Genomic DNA, 21,922 nt, shown 5'->3' on the forward strand with positions numbered 1-21,922 from the left:
ATAAATTGAAAATATTGTAAGTTGAACATGCATTTAACACATAGCTTCACCTGCCGAACATCATAGCTTCTCCCTAGACTACTTTAAACGGACTCAGAGCGCAATATCCACAAATCGCTGGCAGCACAAGTACACCGTAGAGTGTCAGTTGTTTACCTTCATGATCACGTGCCTCTCTGGGAGCTGTGGCTCTCTGCCGCGGCCCAGCATCATAAGCAAGTCTCATACCACATATGTCTACCCTGGGAGGAGATCAAAATTCAAAGAACGGTTTTTACTGAATGAATATTGCTCTCGTACCATCGTAATGTTGAAAAATCTTAACCATCTTAAATTGGGGGTTGTCTGTACTATAACAGTTCATTCAAGTGTGCTTAGTCACATTTGAAACGTGGTTTACAAGGCCAGGATTCACAGAGTAGCTCCCCTTCCTTTACCCTCAGCGAGTGAGAGCAAAAGAATAGCTATTCGTGGTCACTGTTGATTTTATACTACTATACTTGTTTACAACTGCTTAAGAGGAGGCATCTTCAGGGAAGTGTCTCTGGCTCATCTGTATAATAGGACCAAGGATAATGCCCCCTGGTGTGTTAGTGAAACCGCTTCACCGTGCCTCTTCAGTGTTTGCAGGCATTTGAGCACTGCTTATGTTATTTTAATTTGTGGGGCTACTTTAAGCAGAGTTTATTTATTATTAGAGAGTCATAGGTGTGTAGCAATAATGGATGTAGTTTATACCATACTTAAGATTATGTACAGGTATAATCTCTTAACCTGAAACTACTTGGGGCTGTATGGGTTTCAAGAGTTCTACAGTGCATAAACCTGATATGCCCAGTAGATTCTAAACAGCACTCTGTGCACATTAAATATTTTTGTGGCAAAGCATAAGAGTATTTCTACTAAATAAAGGTAAATAAAGACTGCAAATAGCCTCATGACTGAGTCAGGTTTTGCCAAGATTGTCTTTATTGAAATTATTTTGAAACATTGTTCTAACAAAATCATTACAAAAGATAAAATAGGCAAATGGTACCCTTTTGTTAAAACAGTCTATTACATTTTCTTGTTGAGCATTCCATTTTCAAGAGGCCTGTTTAACATGTTGGTTTATTTATAACTTTAGCTTCCTGGAGAAGAGCCCATTGGAAGAGTAGAACCAGTGGGTAATGCACCTTTGTTGGCATTAGTTCACAAGATGAACAACTGCTTAAGCCAGATGGAACAATTCCCAGTCAAAGTGCACGACTTCCCCAGTGGAAATGGGACAGGAGGAAGGTAAGGATCATTGCCTGGGTGTGCCCTTGCCCTTGCACTGTGCTTAATTAACCTTGTTGAAAAGTGGTAAGAGGTCCAGTAATGTCTTCACCTACCTGAAGAACATTTAGCTATGATGACGGAAGAAATGGAACACTCTGAAGAGTGAATTAAATACTGTTTATCTTTAGAATCTCACAATGTTTCTTAAATATGATGTTTTAAAAGTATATAGCCCAGTAACTGATGGCAACTTATAATAGGCTTAGTTTTTCTTAAATTGACATACTTTAATATATAAAGCTTCTCTTTAAAAACTGTGGGTATGGATAATAAAAAATTTACATTCTGTACATTAACATGATTTCATATGTAATATAAGTACTTATAACTTCGTATTTGAGTGAGTTTTAATGAGTAAGTATTGATTTTGAAGTTTTGCTATTTTAATAAAACTTCCTATTATTTTTCAATTATATAGAAGTTTTATAGGCCTCATGAGATACAATAGAAACACCCTTCATTGTAGGAGTTAATTGTTGTGTTGTACATAATATTATAAGCTTCCTAGACTATTATGACTAGAAACCTGAAAAATAAAAAATCAGTTTGTATTAAAAATTAGTTTAGTTTTAAAATAGACAATCCAATGTTTTTAAAACATTTAAATTTTGATTGAATTAGAAGACAATAGGCATCTCATTGACTAGATAAAGTGATCAGTTTAAACTAGGATATTTTTTCTGCTTTGAAATTTAATGTAGAATGCAGTATCTAATTTTGATCATTATGCCATACTGGAATATTTTATGAAATGAGGGAACATTTTCAGCTTTGAGAAAACCATACAGCTTTTTATTTTTATCCAAATTTGTGTAAAATAAGTATGTTTTCATATGTGTATATCAATGCAATGGAATATTCTTTTCCATACCCCTATTTGCCTTATAGGTAACTACATTTTAACCCCACTTGTCTGTATCTTACCCCTGCCAGCCCTTTTCTGAAATGAGAGTTAAATATCCTTGCAAGGTTTAGACTGATGTAGCTATTAAACTGCCTCATTTAAAAGAGTGTAGCAGTTTGTTCACCTGAAACTCACATAATATTTTATGCCAAATGTACTTAAATAAAAAATTAAAAAAAAACTATAACAGTAAATTTTAAAGATTAGTATTTAGAGTAATTTTATAACTAAAATCCCTGAAAGCAAAAAAAGATTTTTGTTTTGTTTTTAAATGAATAGAATTTAGTAGGCACAGCAAAATACTGCAGAAGTGAACATTCTTAATTGGTTGACTATTCAGAGAAGTAATTAAATCTCTGTGATGAGGTATTTCTGCTCACAGTGGTTCATGGCAGAGATTGAACGTTGGTTTAATGTTTTCACATGTACATATATATACCCTCTTGTATTTCTTATTTTAAAATAACTTTTACTAAATTACTTGAATTGCTGCTTTACTATTTTCATAACTGATAAGTGCTTATTGTGTGCCTTAAGAAAATGTAGTTTGTATTATCTTTTATTTGAATTGCTGTATGTCGATTCTGAAAATAATAGAATAACTTTTTTTCACAAATTATTTTGAGCTTTTCTCTTAACAGAGGATCACAGGCTTTAAAATTTTTCAACACACATCAGTTAAAATGCCAGTTACAAAGACATCCAGACTGTGCAAATGTGAAGCAGTGGAAGGGCGGACCTGTCAAGATTGACCCCTTGGCCTTGGTACAAGCTATCGAGAGATACCTTGTAGTTAGAGGTACTCGTCACGTATGTGTGTTGTGTGTCTATATGTACATTTGGGGTGAAATTATATTAATTGATAATTAAATTATTTCCCTGTTTATTGCTGTTTCTCTTGAAACCTAGCATCAGGAACATGTGTTCCCATCATTTATATGCATCATGTAGAAATATGTTCAACCTAGTAGGGCTTGCCTGCTTCCTTGGGTGACAAGTTATTTTTTCTTGTTGGAGTATATTAGAATGACATTTTATATTTGATGGTCTTTTAGATCTTTCTGCTTCATAGATCAAAGTGTAATATACACCGTTTTCTAAGACTTAGTTTGAACACTCCGTGCAGTCTTTTCTTTGCCCTGTAAAATTGCTAAGAGTTTATAACAGCTATCTTGGGTCCTTAGGGTATGGAAGAGTAAGAGAAGACGATGAAGACAGCGACGATGATGGCTCTGATGAGGAAATAGACGAGTCTCTGGTAAGGCACTATTCCCACCATGTTGTCATGTATAATGTTCAGGACCTATGGCTTAAATAGATTTTGTTTTGCTTTATTCAGGCTGCTCAGTTCTTAAATTCAGGAAATGTAAGACACAGGCTACAATTTTACATTGGAGAACATTTGCTACCATACAACATGACTGTGTATCAGGCAGTACGGCAGTTCAGTATACAGGCAGAAGATGAGAGGGAGTCCACAGATGATGAGAGCAATCCTCTAGGAAGAGCTGGTATTTGGACGAAGACTCATACAATATGGCAAGTCTGAAAACGACTTTGGTTTTTCACCAACTTTAATACTGTATGTTTTGGAATTCATATTGCATAAGGAGAGGAGACCCTAAATTCTACATTTTATTATTAAAAGCCACTTCAGATATTTTGTGTGCTAGCATGCACACGTGTATATATTTAGCTTTCTCGTTAAGAGTACTAGAAAACTTAATTGTGAGCCATACTTAGAGTTTGTATCTATTTTTTAGATTTGTTTCAGGTCTTTAAGACAAAAATGTCTTTTATAAGGTGATGTTCCTTTAAGTTGTAAAAGGTTTGGCATCTCTGAACACTTAGAGGCAATTTATTTGGATGGTGCTTCCTCCATTTTTGTGAATGTCTGCTATTTGATTTAAAGAGAGCCAGTCTTCTCAGAACCACCCCCAGAGTTTGTCTAGCATCCTTCCTAGGATGGTGGCCTTTTCTAGGGAGCAGTGCTATTGCTAGTTCTCTGAGTCCATAGTAGGGAGAGAGGAAAACTCTCAGAGAGTGCTCTGGTCACTCTGATGTCTGTGGCTCACACTTTGGCCTTGGAGAATAATTTGCAGTTTTAACATCTGTTTTTGGTTCACCTACACCCCTGTCACTTTAGGTACAAACCCGTGAGAGAGGATGAAGAAAGTAGTAAAGATTGTGTTGGTGGTAAAAGAGGAAGAGCCCAAACAGCTCCAACAAAAACTTCTCCTAGAAATGCAAAGAAGCATGATGAGCTATGGCACGGTAGGTTGGTTGGTCCATGAAGGGGAAGAGATTGCCATGGGGCAGTGTCTCCCCGTACTAATGGTTTTAAAGGAATGGTTTATTTGTATCTAGTAATAAAATCTTTGAGTATAGTTTAGAAAAAAGGGACATGACAAGGAATGCTCATTCAAACTCTTGACTTTATTATCTAGAAAATAGAAAATTAAGTATCTCCAAAATTGAATTTGGAAAGAAAGTGGAGAAAAACTTTGATATTCTTTCCATGAAGAACTCATTTTTTCAGCAGACTAAATCATTAATAGAATACATTAAAGAAGAGACCGGTCATTGGCAGGTTGGCCCTTAATTTTTAGTGCCATTCATTATACTAGTATAATCTAACAATTACAGAAGGAATCAAACGTTTTGCCAGAATGTAGTAGCATCTCCTAATTGACTTCCTTTGTAGTTAGTATTCCCTTCTAGTCAGTTTTGCTGATTTCTTCCTCCTTTATCATATGATGATAATAGTGCCTTAGCGTTAGTAGTCTGCGTTATCATTCAATGAGGTTAACCCCATCAGGGATGTTCAAACACTGGTGTCAGTTGATGGGATTTTCCCTGTTCTACAGAAGAAATAAGGTCCTTGTGGCAGGGTTTTTTTTATTTATAAAGTTAAGTTTGTTCTTTTTAAAAGCGTCTTTATTTTGAGATGTTTATATCATTGGTGTTAAAAATTACCCTTTTATGCAGTGATAGTGTTGTGATTTTTTAATTCCTTTGCTTGGCAGAAGTAAATGGCAATAGTTTTGGTCCCTCACTTTTTAAAAAACTTTATTAACGCTATTAGTAAAATTGAAGAATGAAAGAATCACAAATCCTACTTGGAAACTATGAAAGTCTATCCTATCCCGAACCCTGAATTAGATAACCAGATCTCACCAGATTTACAATTTGGGGATATTTGTCTATTTTATATGGCAGTTTTAAGCTGGATATAAAAAATATTGGAAATTTCTATATAACATTGAACTTAAATTTATATGTTTTATCTTTACTCTCTCTGGCCATTTTATCGTTAGCTATTATTTCTGGTGTAAAGAGAAAATGCAAATGAGTCAGGTTTTTCTCCTCTATAATGTTCATTTGGGTATGAGAGGGAAAATAATTTTCATAAGCCTGGATGATTTGTGTATAAGATAAAGAAGAAAAAAATGTTTAAGCTGTCTGTACTAACAGATAGATACCAAACTAAATCTTAACAGCTTTGTGGTTACGATTTTAAGGCATGACAGGGTGGCACTAGCTCTGTAGCCTTTCTAACTTTCATCAACACTTAACTTTAATCTTTTGTCTTTTAGATGGAGTGTGCCCATCAGTATCAAATCCTTTAGAAGTTTACCTCATACCCACACCACCTGAAAATATAACTTTTGAAGACCCATCATTAGATGTGATTCTTCTTTTAAGAGTTTTACATGCCATCAGTCGATACTGGTATTATTTGTACGATGTGAGTATTGTTGCCTACTCTTGAAGTTTTCCATGGTTTATTATTATTACATGTTATCTCATAGTTTTTGTTTAGTAATTTATGAATTTCCTGTTGTATCAGAAACAGAAGCAATGATTCAGCTACATGTAGGGATCTTGGCCCAGTGAAGTATGATGTACTCATCAGTGGGAACTTCTCCCCCACTTTTTTTTCTTGGCCTACATTTTTTTATTCATCTTTTGGTAAACTATTTACCAGCTATAAATTAAATTAAGCTACAACATGAAATTGAATATGATTTTATTATTGTAAAAGTTCTTTAGATATAGTTAACTAAGTTCATTCATCTAAGCTAAGGTGTATATTAAGTAAAAGTCGGATGCAAGTTGAATGTGGTCTTTGATATTTATGTAGTGTTGGGAAGAATGAAGGAGTTACCCTTCCATGAAACATTAGCTGCCACATCAGTGATTGAGCCACTACCAGTGGCATGTGGGGTTTAGGGTGCTTCGGTATGCGTTGTAGAAGTTGTCATTTGGATTGGGACACACCAGTGAGAAGCTGTATATTGTATGTTAGAAATCAGCGGGTGAAATCTAGGAACTTTGCGTACATATTCGAGGATACAGGAGGAGATTGTGAATGTAATTCTAATGTTTTTACTACATGCAGACTTTTTTTTTTAAAACATTACAGAATGCAATGTGCAAGGAGATTATTCCAACTAGCGAATTTATTAACAGTAAATTGACAGCAAAAGCAAATAGGCAGCTTCAAGATCCTTTAGTAATCATGACAGGAAACATCCCAACATGGCTCACTGAACTAGGAAAAACCTGGTAAGACTATCACTTTTGTAATGGTGGCGTTGGGAGTGTTACTATTGTGTTGGTGTTTATATCTTTTGTTAACAAAAATGTAGTCTTTAATGAACCTGTTTAGATGTGTTCAGTAACACTGTCGTGTTTGATCACAGCTTGCACAGTAGTGTAGCTTTAGCATCCACATAGGCTGTGCAAGCTGGGCCAGTACTAGATCTGCTTGATAGTGTATGTCTGTATATATGAAATAGGAAAGGGCACAAGGATATTTGAGGAATTTCACATCTTCGGCCATGATAAAATCGGACTCCACAGGGGGAGTTGATTGATCGTCTGAGCCTGTTTGGGTTCAGACCTATATTCTTAGAGACTGTAGAACTGCTCTGATCAATGCAGTTACCACTGGCCACACATAACTATTTACATCTAGATTACTTAAATAAAATTAGAAATTGAGTTTCCTAGTCACACTGGCTACATCCACACTTGGCTACCTGTATTGGACAGAAACAGATATTGAACATTCAGATCATCACAAGAAGCGCCCTTCACAGCTCTGAGGCAACGAGCGCCAGAATCATTGCGGAGGCAGTAGGACTGTGTTACCGAAGGGTTTGTTCTCTGAAAATCCGCAGCTGCTGTTTGCAGCTCAGGGCGACCTAGAAATGGCAAATTAAGAGCAAAATTATGACGGAGTAAGAAGGATTGCCAGGTTGTTGGGGGGTGGGGCATCGAAGGTGTCAGTTTGGTGTGTGTGTATACCCAAAAGTCTTTGGGATAAGGTGAGTCTCGGCAAACTCATGAAGTGAATTATGCAATTTAATAAAATTAAGATATTAATGTCTGTGTCATATCAAAAGATATTTCTAATATAGGGTTTTTTTATGTTTTCTGATTCTAAGTCAGATAACAAATTTATATCACATCTTTTTACAGCCCATTTTTCTTCCCTTTTGATACCCGGCAAATGCTTTTTTATGTAACTGCATTTGATCGAGACCGAGCAATGCAAAGATTACTTGATACCAACCCAGAAATCAACCAGTCTGATTCTCAAGATAGCAGAGTTGCACCTAGATTGGATAGAAAAAAGGTAAGTTTCTCCCCAAAATATTTAAAGATAAGTCAAACTGAACTTTTCAAAATAATGAGAAAACTAGAAATGTGTTGCATCTAATTATGCGTATTGGTTTCTAGGCCTGCCCTAGACACAGTCATCTCTTTGCTTGTCTTTTTTTTTCTTTTTAATCCACATTAGCCTTATTTTCCTATCAGTGTCTTGGAACTGAGCTACCTGTGAATCTTTCATTCTCCAGTTAGAGTTCTTTTTCCTAGTTTCTGAAATCTCTACAATTCTTTTTTGTTTTAGTTGTTGTAATTCTTGTGCCAAGAAAGAATCTTGTTTTACCAAGTCTTTCTTCATTTTTAAATTAGGAATTCAGGCGATATAGCCTCCCTTTTATAATTGATCTCTTATGCAGTAGGTAGAAATAATCAGGTCCACTTCATTCTGTTAGCAAATATTTCAATTAGAAGAGACCGAAACAAAACCCATGACGTATTTCATGTTTCTGGCCCAGTTAGCCCCTATGTTGCCGACTGTATCTTCCTGCGATTCTCCTCTCTGCTCCACGTTCATAGCTTTAAAACACACAGCTCTGAGCTGTTCAGTGTGAGACCGACTCCTACACTTCTGACACCACACTGCCTTTTACTGAGGACTCTTTTGTTCACTTCTGCCTCTTTCCTACTGAGGATTTTTATTCAGGTCTGTCTTCTCAAAACCTCTATCTTCAGAAGTCTAAGAGCCATTAGTAATGACATAAAAAAGGGGAGTGGGAGGAATGAGAAGCAAAACGAAAAGCATTATACTTTAAAAAACCTCACTATTTCTACCTTTATTCGTATCATTTGGATTCTATAAACAATGCTTTTGGTAGAATTTGGAAATCTACCAAGACCTTCCTCATCCCCATGAATCTCATTAGTAGATGTTTGCAGTGTGCTTGTGGGATCTCTGCACATCAGAGCCAGTAAGTAGCTTTCCAGCTCACCTGTCACCTCCATTTCAATTGCTCCGTCATCTAACTTTAAAGTGTACCCTGGGAGATTCATGAAGCTGCAGCCCTGAATTGGCAAGGTTACAGAGATTCTTCTCCAACTTGCATTTTCTGAACTTCTCATTGGCTAAGATAACAATTACACTTCTAGCTTTTCTTCGTGTGTGCCAGAATGCTTTTGATGTTTGTAGCAATGCAACTCCTTCTTAACCTATTCTGAGATATGTTTTTTTCTTTTAAAGGAATAATTTTCTAACAATCGAATCTTTTTTTTTTTTTTGCAATTTAAGAAATGCCACTTTTCTATTAAAGTGTAATGTGAGCTTAGTTTTTTCATGTTGATACTTCCTTTTGCAGCGTACTGTGAACAGAGAGGAACTTCTGAAACAAGCTGAGTCTGTGATGCAAGATCTTGGCAGCTCACGGGCCATGTTAGAAATCCAGTATGAAAACGAGGTGAGCTTCTGGGTCTGTTGACAGTTTTTAGTGTGATCTGTGCCCTTGATAAGATGTCATTAGAGTATATTGGTCCTCTGAAATTCTAAAAGACAGTTGGGAAATTCATATAAAAACTTGAGATTTGCATTCTCTTGAATGATTTGTTCTAAGTTCTCCATTTTTCAAGGTTAAAATGTGTAATGAAAGATAGGTTTTGTTTTTTCATGGCATGAAAAACAGACGTTTGTGTAGTCTTTATAGACTGATAAAGTAAAATGAACTTTTAAATATAACTTTCAAAAATTTTCAACTGCTTTTTTTAAAAACAAGGTTTCCTGAGATACTACTTTTATATAATAAATATTCACTTATAAGATGTAGTTCTAAGAGTTAATAAATATATACAGTCTGTAACCACAATCACAGCAAGATAAAGAAAAAAATCCCGTCACTACAAAACATTCCTCGCCCGCTTTGCAGTCAGTCCCTTCCTTTCACCCCAGTCCCTGGCAACCGCTGACCTGTTTTCCGTCCGTATATTTTTCTTTTTTACAGTATCATAATAAATATGAAGTGGTATAGTATATAACCACTTGTGTTGTTGTCACTTAGTATAATGTTTTTGAGATTGATTCATGTTGCTGCAGGGATCAGTTTGTTCCTTTTATTGCTGAGTAATATTAATGTTTATCTAGTTAATCACCAGTTGATGCACATTTCAGTTGTTTCCAGTTTTTAACCATGCCTAATGCTGCTATGAACTTTGGTGTATAAGTCTTTGTATAGATATGTTTTTATTTCTCTTAGATAACTACTTCAGGGTTGAATTGGTAAGTCATTTGGTAAGATATGTTTTACCTTTAAAAGAACACAAAACTATTTTCAAAGTAGCTGTCCAGTTTTTCATTCACACCAGTAATGTAGTATGTAAGTTTCCGTCGTTTCACATGTTCACCAAAACTTGGTATTGTCAGTCTTTTTGATTCTAGTGGGTTTATAGTGGTATCATACTGTGGTTTTAATTTGCATTTTTCTGATGATTAATGGTATTGATTTATCTTTTCCTTATCGGCCATTCACGTATCTCAAGAAATGTCCAAGAATTCTGCCAAAATGTCTTTGAAAGAACAGAAGTTTTAACTTATGATGAAATCCAGTTTATCATCTTCGCACCCACACCCCTCTTCCCCCTTTTCTGGTTGTGTTTTTTGGATCCCAAGAAATTTTCCTGTAATTCATGGTCTCAAAGATTTTTTTCCTATGTATTTTTTAGGAGTTTTCTATTTTTAGCTTTTATATTTAGGCCTATGATCCGCTTTGAGTTGATTTTTATATATAGTGTTAAGTAAGAGTTAAGCTTCTTTATCTTTTTTTCTAAACTCAGCCTATTCAGTTTTTTCAGCGTTTGTTTGAAAAGACTATGGTTTTCCCTGTTGGATTACCATGGCACCTCTGTTGAAAATCAGTTAATTATGAATGTTGGAATCTGTTTCTGGATTTTCTGTTCTTTTTTATTAATCTATTCTTTCTTGATTACTGTAGTTTTATAGTTAGTCTTGAAATCAGGTAGTGTGATTCCTCCAACTTTGTTTTTCTTTTTCAGAGTTGTTTAGGTTATTCTCAATCCCTTGTAATTTTAGAATCAGCTTTTTTGTGTCTGTAAAATTCTCAGGATATTATTTCGGATTGTGTTGAATCTTGATCAGTTTGGGAAAGAATTGACATTTACAAGTATTGAGTCTTGCAATCCATGAACACAGTTTAGCCTTTTGATTACTTAGGTCTTTAATTTCTCTCAGTGTGCTTTATAAATTAAGCCTGATGGTCTTTCATGTGTATATTTCATTAAATTTTTCCTCAGATATTTTATGTTTTTTGATGGTGTTTCATTTGAATCTTCAGTCGCTATTAGTTTACAGAAATACAGTTGATTTTTGTATGTTGACATTGTTTTGTGTGGCCTTGATAAACTTAATTATTCTAATATAACTTAATACATCATGTAGGATTATTGTAGACCCAGGGCTTGGAAAACTTTTCTGTAAAGGGCCAGATAATAAACATTTCAGGCTTCGTGGGCCACATGGTCTTCATCATAGCTCCTGAGTTTTGCCTTCTCGTAGCGTGTGTGTGGCCGCAGACAGTGTGTGTATGAATGAGCATGGTCATGATCCAGTAGAACTTCAACCGTTGAACATCGCACCAACCATTCTCGGCTTGCAGACCGTACTAAAACAAGCAGGCCCAGGCTATAGCTTGCCGACGCATGTTGTAGGTAGTCATGTCATCTGTGAAAAAAGAGTTTTAGTTCTTCTCTAATCTTTGTCTTTTATTTCTTTTGAGATACTTTTACACAGCCAGGAACAGTACACTGAAGAATCAAATAATGATTTTCTGTATATTTTAACTCTGAAGTATTGAGTCTCTTGGGGATACTTTTCTCCCTCTTTCTCTTAATTTCTGTTTGAGACAAAACTTAAGAGTTTTGGGACTTTTGAAATTCTATGGACATAAAATTTCCAAACCTTTTATTATACTGATTATTTATTATCTGTAGCATGTGGCTTATAGTACGACCTCAGGTGTCATGAATGAGTTCATACTGTGAATAGTAGAATAGTGCCTGGCTTGTGGTAAGTACTATATAGATTTAGCAGTTGAACTTACAATACTTTATGTAGTTATTCTAGCAGTTTTAACCATGACTTTGATTTTTGATTCTTCTGCATCTCATTAAGACTTTGAAAAGTTAAAAAGAGTATTCAGTCATGAAAATTCAAATTCTAAGCAGTTTTGTATTGGGAAGTGTACAGCCTGCTAGGGATCCAGGGTGTGGCAGTTCCCACATTCAGAGGATTACAGCGTAGTTGGGGTACACAGGACAGGGGTACAAACAGGTGTGGCCAGTGAGTGGTACCAAGTGAATGAGGCTTTCGGACAAGGAGCACTGACCCAAGAGTGTGTGAGAAAGGCTGTGAGGAGAAGTACGCCCCTTTGAGTTAGACCTTAATGGAAGAGGGAGAGGGCAGACTTAAGAGACTGAAAGATGTGGCTTGAGCAAAGGATCCGGCTTGGCGGTGAGCGGCCGGAGTGAGTGACTGCTGTGGAGTAATGGGAGGACGGGGAGATGCGTGGAGGTATTGGCTGCCGGGATAAGAAACGTGGACCTCCTTTAGAACCCACCCTGATCATACCTGTTGCTCAGAGGATACAGTTCTTACATGTTTGCGTGCCCAAACTTGTTACTCATGAAACTGAAAGACCTTTGCTTTAGCCGACTTTATATGCCTAGTTTATTTACACAAGCTTTCTGCTTTTTTACTCCAGCATATTTTTCTCTTGCCAGGAATATCTTCCCCCTCTCATTCTAATGACTCTGTTCAAATTGCATGTTACATGATGGGTCTTACCTGTTGACTCTGGAAAAGGTTCCAGGAGCCAGCTTCATTGAGGAAGAGGGGTTGGCAGGAATGCTAGCTGTATATGCATAAGGCCTTAGGTTGTAGATGAAATTCAACCATACAAAGCAGCTGGTGGCCATTGGGAAGACAATCTAACAACTCTGGAGGATCAAAATTTGCTACATCTCAATAGAGATGATGGATAAGCTAGGAGAGAACTAAACTGGTTTCTGGGTTCAGAAAGTCACCCAAGTTCCAGGAATTGGGCTACGAATGACCAAGCCTGCAGGGGTGGTGGAAGGTAAGAATGGACTGTGGGTTTGGAGCACCACTTACTTAGCTGTATAAAGTTGGGCAAGATATGTAAACTCCTCAGTGATAGCACAACAAGGGCGTGACAAATAAAATTACCTCCTCATGTTGTTTGGATGATTAAATGAGTAAACACTTAGGATATTGTCACACAGTAAGTGCTAGTCTATGTTTCGAAAGAAAAAGACTTTCAAAGTTTTGAGACAAGTGTCAAAAACTTTTATATTTTACTCCGTTTTTATTTCTAGAGCTTTATGCTTTTTCTTCCTTTAAAAACAGAGAAGCAGAGCCAGAGTACCTACCTTTTTAGGACTGGCTGAGTAAAATGAAGGTCCATCTGTATATAGGGATGCTGGCCAGCCAAGGTAGGGGAGAATTGCCACAGCAGATGTGGCTTGGTTCCTTCACAGAGACTTGCTGTGATGAAAGTGTTTGCGACGATACCTGTGTCACATAATATTTTAAGTCTGTTTTACCTTCAGAAGTAACAGTATTTAGATGAAGGAAATTGATCTGATCTGTGGTTTCTACTTAGCCCAGGATAATTATGCTAGAGGAAGAAAGAACTAACTGGCTTTAAAGCACCATCTGGTGGATACCAGATGTTATTGCAGTTTTATTCTTTTTCTTTCTTTCTTTCTTTCTTTTTTTGCATCTCCTTTATCCTCTTTCCTCTTCTCCAGTGTCCAGAATTCAGTGGAAAACAAAATACACAAAGTCTCTACCATCATGGAGCTATTCTTTTATTTTGGGGAAGTTGATATACATACTCATGTGTGTTACACCATGAGATGAAGAAAAGTTAAACAAGATGGATCATGATAGGGAGGGGTAGGGTGGTCTGAGGTGACATTAAGTGGATACGAGTCCTCTCTCTCTGGGGGAAGAGTATCTAACAAAAGGACAGAAGCAAAAGCCCTGTTGGCAGATGACTGGCTAGAAGTAGGAGTTGGCGTGAGGGATCACGTAGGACATGTGGGCCGCGCTTCAAACCTGAGCTTTTGCTTTGAGTGATATGGGAAGCCTCAGCCAGTGCGGAGGCATGAAATGGACTTTCGTAAGGCTCCCTCTCGGCACTGTGAGGATAGGCTGTGAGATGCCGAGAATGCCAGTGCGGAGACCAGGTAAGAGATGATGGTGGTAACCAGTGTAGATTTTGTATCAGGCGGGGCTTACAGTGTCTAGTGATTGGTGACAATGTGGGGAGTAAGCCTAGGTGCCACGGATGGCTCCCAGGTTTGAATTGGAGCGTGGGCTGAATGCCGATGCCGCTGGCTGCTGTGGAATACTAACAGAGGGACGGAGGTGCATCAAGGAAGTGTCGCCGCATCCCAGCAGATCACCGGAAACGGGAGAGCCTAACCTTTGGTTTTAAGCCACGCTTTTAAACTAGTGTGGATATTTTTTAAGGATTTTTTTTTAGTACTGTGATAATGGTAAAATAATGCCCATTATTGACACACGATCTTTAAGTGAAATATAGCCTTTCTGACAGGACCGTGGTTAGATTTGGCCTATAAACTGTGGTATTAACTTGTCATAAGCTCCGTATCTAACTCATGGTTGAGCTGGTAGCACCTTGGCAGAACAGGAGGGAATATGTAGGCTGTGAACACTGCGTGGGATTGCGGGCATCTCTCAGGGAGGAGAGGGGGCTTTCATTCATGGCTGTATAGTTGCCTTTGGGCCTTGTTTCCAAATACCATTCCCCGGGCTCTAAACCAGACCTACCACATGCGAATCTTCAGGATGGGTCCACCTCCACGCGCGCACGCTGATAGAGCCCCCAGGAGATGCCAGTGCACCATGGGGCTTGAGACGCCGTGATGTACTCTCTGAGGCTAGGTCAGCCCGGTGGCTGCCATTATGGGTCCAGACCTTCTCCTATTTGTGTTTTATTCAACAAACCTATATTAAATGGCTGGCGTATGCCTGGGAATTGTAAGGTGAATTAAAGTCGCTATCAAGTAAGATACGCAAACATGATGAAATGGCGATGATGTAATGTCATGATGAGTACTTATGTTGCTGAAACGTAAGTCCTAAAGAAAGGAGCAAAGTAACTGGGCAGATAAGGTGGCTTCTGAGGAGGTGACATTTGAGTGGGTTTTATGGTAACAGTTCACCAAGGAAAGCGTGGGAGAGAGATCTACAAGCAGACAGCACCCTCTTCGTCCCTGAGGCTAAGATACACAGCTACACAGTGCTCTTATCAGTGTGCAGTTACTGTGCACACTCGGGGGGCCCCGCGGGCTGAAAATAACGAAGGGTTCTGGTTCTCGTTCCAGGTGTCTAAGACCAAAGGACTGCAGTTAGTTTGGGAGGTAATCTCTGCTGCATTCTGAAAAGCAGTCGCTGCCAGTTTCCACGTCGCCAAGAGGTTGGCAGGTTAAAAAAAAAAGCAGCACAGATTCTTTGATTTGAATTTGTTCTACTTTTGCTCTTCCATAGGTTGGTACAGGTCTGGGGCCAACACTGGAGTTTTACGCACTTGTATCTCAGGAACTACAGAGAGCGGACTTGGGTCTCTGGAGAGGTGAAGAAGTTACTCTTAGCAATCCGAAAGGTAATGAATCTGGGAGTTAGTTAGCAGGTGTCAGACAATGTAGAGGGCCCTTGCAGTTCATTAAATGTTTAACTTCTACCACTCTCTGTCCTTAATTTCTTTGAGCCTTTGTTTTTTCCTTTCTCAAATAAGAGAGAGGCTCTAGAGGACTTCATTCCGTGATCTACTGTTGACTTTGAGAAGAACAAATTTCTCAAATGTTCTTAGTTACCAGGTTTTGTCTTATTCTGGGAAAGAGCATCTAAAGTTTGATGACTTGCTCATTTTACAGGAAGCCAAGAAGGGACCAAGTATATTCAAAACCTCCAGGGCCTGTTTGCACTTCCCTTTGGTAGGACAGCTAAGCCAGCTCACATCGCAAAGGTTAAGATGAAGTTTCGCTTCTTAGGAAAATTAATGGCCAAGGCTATCATGGATTTCCGATTGGTAAGTTTAAGGTCATTTGCTGTCTATAATTTTTTGTGGAACTACCTAATCTCCTGCAGTTAATGCTGCATTTAAAATCGTTTCTCAGAAACTTCAATGTGCACACAAATTACTTGGACATTTTGTTACAGAAAGCTAGTTCTGAAGCAGTAGCTGAGGGGTGAGGCCCAAGATGCCACATGTTCACACCAGCTCCCAGGCACGCCCAAATGCCAGTCGCTGGCCTGTTCTTTTAGTAGCAAGGAAGGGTTCAGAGAATCTGGCAACATTAAGGGTGTATTTTAATTGTCATCAGTTGGTTCTTCCCTTTAACCTCTCTTATGTCCCCATATGTAGAAATACAGACTACAATGGAATTAGGTTTACTTGGCCTCAAAAAGAGTAAGATTCCTCTAAAGATCTCTTGATGTTGGGGCCTTATAGAGAAAATATATATATATATATATATATATATATATATATATGTTATTAAGAAATTCCTTTACAAAGGTCATTGTTTAAATTGGATTCTTAAGCATTCTAAAATTTTCACAGTATCAGGGCCTCAGATTGAATTTAAGTGGAGACAATTTAAATAACGAGGGGAACCGTTTCTAAATATATTTCCGCCCCCTGGGGATTACCTCACTTTTTAAAATGACCTCTTGAAGTATCAGTATAGAATTGAGGCAATTGTAGAAGCTGCTTGTGACTGTTAAAATATTTTGCATATTCCCTTTCAGGTGGACCTTCCCCTTGGCTTACCCTTTTACAAGTGGATGCTGCGGCAAGAAACTTCACTGACATCACATGATTTGTTTGACATTGACCCAGTTGTAGCCAGATCAGTATATCACCTAGAAGATATTGTCAGACAGAAGAAAAGACTTGAACAAGATAAGTCCCAGGTAGGCTTAGAAGATATAAACAGTCAAGTAGATCAGTTTCTTGATTGTAGAATGATGAGGTCTTTGTGAAGTGGTTTGTATTTGACCTAGTTATTATTTTCTATTAATATGTTATTTTAGAAGAGTTTAATTTTTTATCGTAATTGAAACAGATAATTTCACAGTGGGTGAGATGTCCTAAAATAACAGTAGATGATAGGTAGTGAATAGCTTGATTAGCAAATAATATGTACTCCAAAGTGAAACCAAGGGCTCTTGTTTGTTAAATTTTATAAGGGCATTAATATCTGGGCAGATGCCGTGTTATACTTAATTCTTTTTGTAAGCATTTGAATCAATAAGACTGTGCTCAGGACAGATTGATTTCCCGCCCCTCCCCCCCCCCCCAAGAGGTGACTTAATTTAGGAGCAGTCCATTTGTCTCTGTAGAGATCTCAGAAAATTTTTAAAAGTCATAGTGGTGTGCACTATTTTTTGGTAACATATGTTGAGGTTTCTGTGTTAGATTTCATGGGTAATCTTGAGCTATATATCATTAATTTATATTTTAACAATAAATTAAAAGGTAATTTGACTCAATCTGAGATTTGTAGTGGCTCTGCATCTGATGTTTAAAGAAGACAAAGTTATATTTTAAAAAGTGGCATAGACTCAGATAGCTTATATTTGGACAGGTAGCATGGACCAGTGTTAAATCAACTCGTGTTTATAAATTATTTAAAGAAAGAATAGAGAATTGAGGAGATTTCTGTAATAAGTGTTACATCTCTTGATCAGAGGAGCTTATAGTAGAAAAGTTTTAGAATATGTTTTTGTCAGGAGAGAAGATGGATTGTAAGGGAATTAATCTTATCTCCAATATTAATTTTTGGAAAAATAACTTTATTAAGGGAAATGGTGTTTTAAGAGGCCAGGTCCATCTTTTCCATACAATATCTGTCGTCTTAGGATTTTTGGAACCAGTTAGGTTTACAGTGACCAACTTTGCAAATTTTAAATTACTACAATCTTCTTTAGGGTCATCTTTTTAGTTAAATAATGGCCAAAAATGCAAGAAGTGGAGTGGAAAGTAAAATCATGGCTCCTTCCAAGTGCCTTACATATATTCATTCATTTAATCTTGCAACAATCCCGTGAGACAGGTAGTTCTGTTACACACGAGAAACCCCGGGCAGATAGCCTGAGTAGCCTGCTGCCCAAGGCCGCACACCGAGTGTGGGAGAGCTGGAATTCGATCTGGAGCCTGCGGTCTACACACTTTGCAAGATGTTGTGTATCCTCGTCTCCACTGTAGCATGCTGCCACAGTTCTCTTCAAGTCTTTGGAGATTTGTTTTTCTGATCTTTATTATTCCTGATGTTGTCATTTTAAACTATAAAATGCATAGCACAGGAACCACAGTCCAGAACTGACTATACTAACCAGCTTTCACCCAGAGCATGAAGAAAAGTGTAATCTGAACCTCCTTGTCACGTTATTTATCAAGTACATAGATGGCGCAGGTTGTCCTGACAGGGTCCACTTGGTAGTTTAAATTCTTGAAAGATGCATGGAAAATGATGGGCTAAAGCTTAGCTTTTAAGTTAATAAGTACGTTTTAGAGAACCGAACAGTGAATTTCTTTTGAACATCTCAAGGACATATTGTATAGTCTAGGTTTGTATCAATGGTAGCATTTTGTAATGAAAACCTTTACAAATAAGGTATTTCTCAAGTAGCTATGGGAGAAGAGACTTTCCATTAGAAGAGCAGTGATTGCTTTGACTGAACTGTAAAAAGAGGTGGAGGTTCAATTTCGAGTGCTTTCCAGTGGGAGGACATTGAAATGGAGAAGTTACAAAATTATTAGTATATTTTTACTCTTGCTGCTGAAGAGTATTTCAAATGTAAAAAGAAAAAGCCTCCCTTTGGTTGTCATCAAATGATGCACCTGAAACTGAGACGTAAACGTGGGTTTTTGCAGAGAAGTAAAAGTGGGCATAATCCCCAACAACTATATTTTACCTTAATCTTAAATAATGCTGCCACTTTCTGTGGTTTGGGTCCTACTTAGCTTTCAGTTTCCTTGTTAAAAAATGGCTGATTTAATAATTAGCACTTTCTACCTTTTTTAGTTTAAATGACTACTTTTCTGCACTTTGAGCGTTTAGCTTCTAGGAATTTCACACTCAGAGGCATCTCCAATCCAGAAAGCCATTGGCTGTCTTTCTTCTGTACCGAATACCTTCATATTCAGATAGTATCTATAGTTTTGCATGTTGGTCTTTGCTCTAAAAAAAAATTTATATAAGCCTTTCATGATCTTAAGCAATTAAAAGAATGAATAAGACAAATTGTTTTTACATTTGTTTTTAGAGCCCGACTAGACGTTTCTTAGAGCTTCTTTGGAACCTTTTTCTCTGTAGAGTTACTGTATGAATACATATTTGTTATCTTAGGCCTGATGTGATTGAATAAAGACTGCAGAGTATTGTTTAGATTTGAGCTTTGCAGAAAAAAAAGTCAATTGCCATTACTAGATAGTATATTATGTACATTTATTATTATATTTACAATTTCCTAACTATCATATTACTCGGTATTTGCTATGCTGTACGTCGTATATTAAGTTGATTAAGATTAGCCTAGAATTTATGAAGTTTGTCTGGCTCCAGAGCCCACACTCTTATATTGAAAATTATTCAAAGTATCATGACCTTTTTGTGAAATCTGATTTGAATATGATCAAATTGAGTAGCAAATAAAAATAGAAAAAAAAAATAAGAGCGAAAGGAGCCTATAAAATTTGTTAGCATATCTTTTATTTTGTAAACCAAAAACATAATTAATGAATTTACTGTGCTTGACAACCCCCTCCCTTTTGTTTAGACCAAAGAGAGTCTACGATATGCATTAGAAACCCTGACTATGAATGGCTGCTCAGTCGAAGATCTAGGATTGGATTTCACTCTGCCAGGGTTTCCCAACATCGAACTGAAGAAAGGAGGGAAGGATATTCCAGTCACTATCCACAATCTGGAGGAGTATCTCAGAGTACGTAACCTGGCGTCCTTTAGGGAGAAAGCCATCTGTGGTGATGCTCTGCCTATGGGTGCTGCTTAGAGGGAGAGGGGAGGGTCCTGGCCAGGGAAGCACAGGCCATGGCTGTTCACTGCCCGCACTAACTGTTCTGAGACCTTCGACCCCTCAGATTGCTGCCCAAAGCTCACTTTTTCAGGTTTTTGCTTCTGTGTGCTCTTGAGATAACATGTCCCATGGTTCACGATGCCTTTCTTGAATTTGCTATCTGCAAGCTTTAATACTATCTAATAAAGTCACATTTCGCATTTCTATTTTCCTGTTATGCCAGCTAACTTGACAGAAGAATTCTCTCTCACCCCACTCCCCCACATACTTACAGGTTTGGTAAGGCGTTTCATGGTCCTTGACAACATTTGCTAAATTAAGGCAAAACAATTTTATGTTGAATATAAGTTATAAAATGCTTTTATTTTTCTATTAAAAAATTTTTTTTTAATTCAAATGTGCCCTGTATTTATGAACCCTTTGGGTTAGAGCATTGGATGACTGACTGGATACAGATGCTTTCCATTACCCTTCAGTTGGTTTCATGTGACAGCATTTCCCGAGTTGGCCTTTTTCTGAGTGGAGGCACACACGGCAACATGGTTGGGTTCTAAGAACTTAACAGGATTTAGAGCTAAAAGTTTCACATTAAAAATTAAAAAACACTTAACAGTTGGTAAATGCGAATCTCGAAACATTATCTTTAATTCTCAATAATATTTTATTCCTTTGGGAAATTCTTATCTGCTTCTCATCTGATAAGGTAATATATAATTCTATACCATAGGGACTTTATGTAAATGAACTTTGAAAACATACTAAATATAAATGCACACGACAGTTCTTCTATTTTCTTACTGGCCAGATCTCAGTTCAGAAGTTGACCTGCATGCAGTTTTCGGGGAGCTGTTTTAAAGACTTAATAATTTTTTTTTTAAGTTATCAGGAAGGCTATTTCACTGTATTTTGCCACAGAAAAAGATATGAAATCTTGTCACAGTTTATAAAAGACTTTTCTTTTTGCAGCTGGTTATATTCTGGGCACTAAACGAAGGCGTTTCCAGGCAATTTGACTCATTCAGAGATGGATTTGAATCAGTCTTCCCACTCAGTCACCTTCAGTACTTCTACCCAGAAGAAGTGAGTAGCTTGTGTCTAAAAGAAATGGTCATTTCTGTAATTATCTTTGTGGGGTATCCCTGCGCTATTTAGTCAAAGACCTCATTATTGCAAACGAAAAAGGGGTTTGGGAGTAAAGGGTGGATGCTGGGGAAGATGAGATTATTTCCTGACCCAAGAGGAGTATTAAACATTAAATATATAAATGTAACATTGTATATTGCATTTAGGAAGTTTGGTACATGTGTGATTGAGTAAGCATAGCATCATTGTCAGCTGAGACCCAGCGCTGCTCAGTGGAGAATGGGACTTGAGGTTTCTGTACGAGTGTCGTTGGGTCCATAGTAATGCGGCTGACACTGAGCAGGTCGCACTTTTGTTTTGGAGCACATTTCCTGTTTTATATGAGACTTTGTTTCAAGATCAAAGTTATTCCTTGAAGTTTTAAGGAAGGGTTGTAAATGGTCTCACTGCCAAATTCAGAGCATACTTGTGAGAATTTAAAAAAAATGGGTTTATGTTCAAAGTTTTTTCCAGCTGTCTTAAAGTGCATTAAGAAACTATACCCACTGGGTAGTGATCTGTCATAGAAAGTCTACCTGGTTTCGAAATCTTTTTGTTTATTATTTGAAATACTAGTTTTAGGACACACATTGATTATTGGCTAAATCTAGAAAACTTCAAATAACTTAGCATTTAATCTCAATTATTTTTATGTCTACTCTGATTCTCTGCTTACCGAAGCATGTGGTGTACCTGGCACTTTAGACACAAAGTGTCATCTGGAATTGAAAGCAGCAGGTGTTACTTCCAGAATCAAATCCTGGTCCCTGCTGCTTAACCGTGTGATCATATCCATGTCATTGTACCTG

The 21,922-nt window shown here is 37.4% G+C and overlaps 1 protein-coding gene across 30 annotated transcripts in view; it reads left to right on the forward strand.

Annotated features, from left to right (window-relative positions):
- Positions 1 to 21,922, forward strand: part of TRIP12 (thyroid hormone receptor interactor 12) — a 119,377-nt gene that overhangs the window by 94,787 nt on the left and 2,668 nt on the right. For 22 of the 30 annotated variants that reach the window (XM_036237086.1, XM_036237085.1, XM_036237083.1 and 19 more), the window contains 14 exons: positions 1,127 to 1,278; positions 2,851 to 3,023; positions 3,409 to 3,482; positions 3,564 to 3,763; positions 4,371 to 4,498; positions 5,821 to 5,972; positions 6,651 to 6,793; positions 7,712 to 7,868; positions 9,193 to 9,291; positions 15,438 to 15,552; positions 15,824 to 15,978; positions 16,701 to 16,865; positions 19,734 to 19,898; positions 20,958 to 21,071. In XM_036237086.1, coding sequence (XP_036092979.1) covers positions 1,127 to 1,278; positions 2,851 to 3,023; positions 3,409 to 3,482; positions 3,564 to 3,763; positions 4,371 to 4,498; positions 5,821 to 5,972; positions 6,651 to 6,793; positions 7,712 to 7,868; positions 9,193 to 9,291; positions 15,438 to 15,552; positions 15,824 to 15,978; positions 16,701 to 16,865; positions 19,734 to 19,898; positions 20,958 to 21,071 — 1,992 coding nt within the window. The remainder of the gene's footprint in view (positions 1 to 1,126; positions 1,279 to 2,850; positions 3,024 to 3,408; positions 3,483 to 3,563; positions 3,764 to 4,370; positions 4,499 to 5,820; positions 5,973 to 6,650; positions 6,794 to 7,711; positions 7,869 to 9,192; positions 9,292 to 15,437; positions 15,553 to 15,823; positions 15,979 to 16,700; positions 16,866 to 19,733; positions 19,899 to 20,957; positions 21,072 to 21,922) is intronic. The other 8 variants (XM_016134628.2, XM_036237092.1, XM_036237097.1 and 5 more) reach the window with 1 other exon arrangement.

Source organism: Rousettus aegyptiacus, unplaced genomic scaffold, assembly GCF_014176215.1.
Source record: "Rousettus aegyptiacus isolate mRouAeg1 unplaced genomic scaffold, mRouAeg1.p scaffold_m13_p_2, whole genome shotgun sequence".
Taxonomy (NCBI): Eukaryota; Metazoa; Chordata; class Mammalia; order Chiroptera; family Pteropodidae; genus Rousettus; species Rousettus aegyptiacus.